We start from the raw sequence: 1,624 nt of genomic DNA, 5'->3' as shown, positions 1-1,624 counted from the left end.
AAAACCGACAAAACCCGACGTAAACCGAATCGAGAAAAAACCGACTTAATTGGTTTGGTTTGGTTCTAATATTTGTAAAACCGACTTACTTGGTTTGGTTTCTTTTTAAAGAAAAACCGATCCAAACCGAATCATGAACACCCCTACAAGTAACTATATTCAGTACTTCAGCTATTCAGTTCAACAGTAGATGTCAAACGTGTGGTCCCTCTTTTAATTTTAACCCACAAAAAAATCTGAAATTTCCAACCCCTTGAACGCCTCAGTTCAATTATAAAAAGACTCTGATCTCCTTTAGTAGTAACCATTGAGAGCTGTTACAATTTGAAGTTCCAAATATTCTACTACCTTTAATAAACATGCATTTTCTCTCTCTTTTCTTAGCACTATTGATTTCTTGATTCTTAGCCCTTTTTGTTGCTCACACATACAAAAGTAGAAACAGAGCTAGTCCTGCAAAGAGTAGTAGTATATCATCAATTGGGGCACCTAAAGCTCCAGGTGCATGGCCATTCATAGGTCACCTCCATCTTCTTAGTGGCCAGGTCCCAGTTTGTCGAACCCTCGGACTCATGGCTGATAAATATGGACCCATTTTTCAACTTCAGCTAGGAACCCATCCGGCTCTTGTTGTAAGCAGTTGGGAAATGGTTAAAGATTGCTTCACTACAAATGACAAAATATTTGCAAGTCGACCGAAAATGACACTAAGCAAGTACTTTTACAATGATGCTGTTTTTGCTTTGGCCCCTTATGGACCATATTGGCGTGAAATTCGCAAAATGGCGACTCTTGAACTCTTCACCAATAGCCGGCTTGAGAAACTGAAGCATGTCCGTACATCAGAAGTGGATTGTTGTATTAAAGAATTGTACTCGTTCTGTAATAATAATAATAATAATTTCCCAACACAAGTGAACTTAAGTAGCTGGTTTGAGCACATAACGTGCAACATAATCATTAGAATGCTTGCTGGGAAGCGATTTTCGAGCAGTGTTAATGAACAAAGTGGAACAAAGGAAATGCAATTCAAAGAATCAATAAAGAAAGCCTTGTTTCTTGGTGGATCTTTTGTTGTCTCGGATGTAATTCCATCGCTTGAATGGATGGATATTGGTGGCCATATTAAAGCCATGAAGCAGACCTTTAATGAAGTTGATAGTGTATTTGATATCTGGTTAAAAGAACACATCCAGAAAAGAAAAGATTGTGATAATAGTAATACTGGAGATGATCACCAATCTGATTTTATCGATGTGATGCTTTCAACTCTTCCAGAGGAAACCATGGTGTCTGGATACGACCGTGATGCCATTATCAAGGCAACGACATTAGTAAGTTGTTATTAATCGCTTCATCTCAATATATTGTTGGGCACATGCCATGTTATCCAGCCAAAGGCCCAATGGCCTAATCCTGTTCTCTTTTGGTTTCCAATCCTATTTGGAATTGGATTCGGTTTATTCCTATTTTGAGTGGGTTTTGGCTTTAAGAGAAAGCACCACTCATGATCTATAAATAGGACAACCTTGGAGAATTATTCTATGCTCATTGATACAAGTCTTTGAAAGACTTAAGCACATAAGAGTGGGTTTTGAGAGAGCTTTCATCAAGAGAGAAGAGA

The 1,624-nt window shown here is 38.1% G+C and overlaps 1 protein-coding gene across 1 annotated transcript; it reads left to right on the top strand.

Annotated features, from left to right (window-relative positions):
• LOC109231519 (cytochrome P450 82C4-like) lies at nucleotides 573-1,349 on the top strand. Its single transcript, XM_019397179.1, has one exon. It carries the CDS (start codon nucleotides 573-575, stop codon nucleotides 1,347-1,349), a length of 777 nt encoding a protein of 258 aa, XP_019252724.1.

This window comes from Nicotiana attenuata, chromosome 8 (assembly GCF_001879085.1).
Source record: "Nicotiana attenuata strain UT chromosome 8, NIATTr2, whole genome shotgun sequence".
In the NCBI taxonomy this organism is placed as follows: domain Eukaryota; kingdom Viridiplantae; phylum Streptophyta; class Magnoliopsida; order Solanales; family Solanaceae; genus Nicotiana; species Nicotiana attenuata.
The sequence above is the reverse complement of the archived record's forward strand: the minus strand, read 5'-3'. Positions and strand labels throughout refer to the sequence as shown.

What these genes read in the sequence shown, in the direction of transcription:
- LOC109231519 (XM_019397179.1), top strand. Translation starts at nt 573, where the DNA reads ATGGCTGATAAATATGGACCCATTTTTCAACTTCAGCTAGGAACCCAT.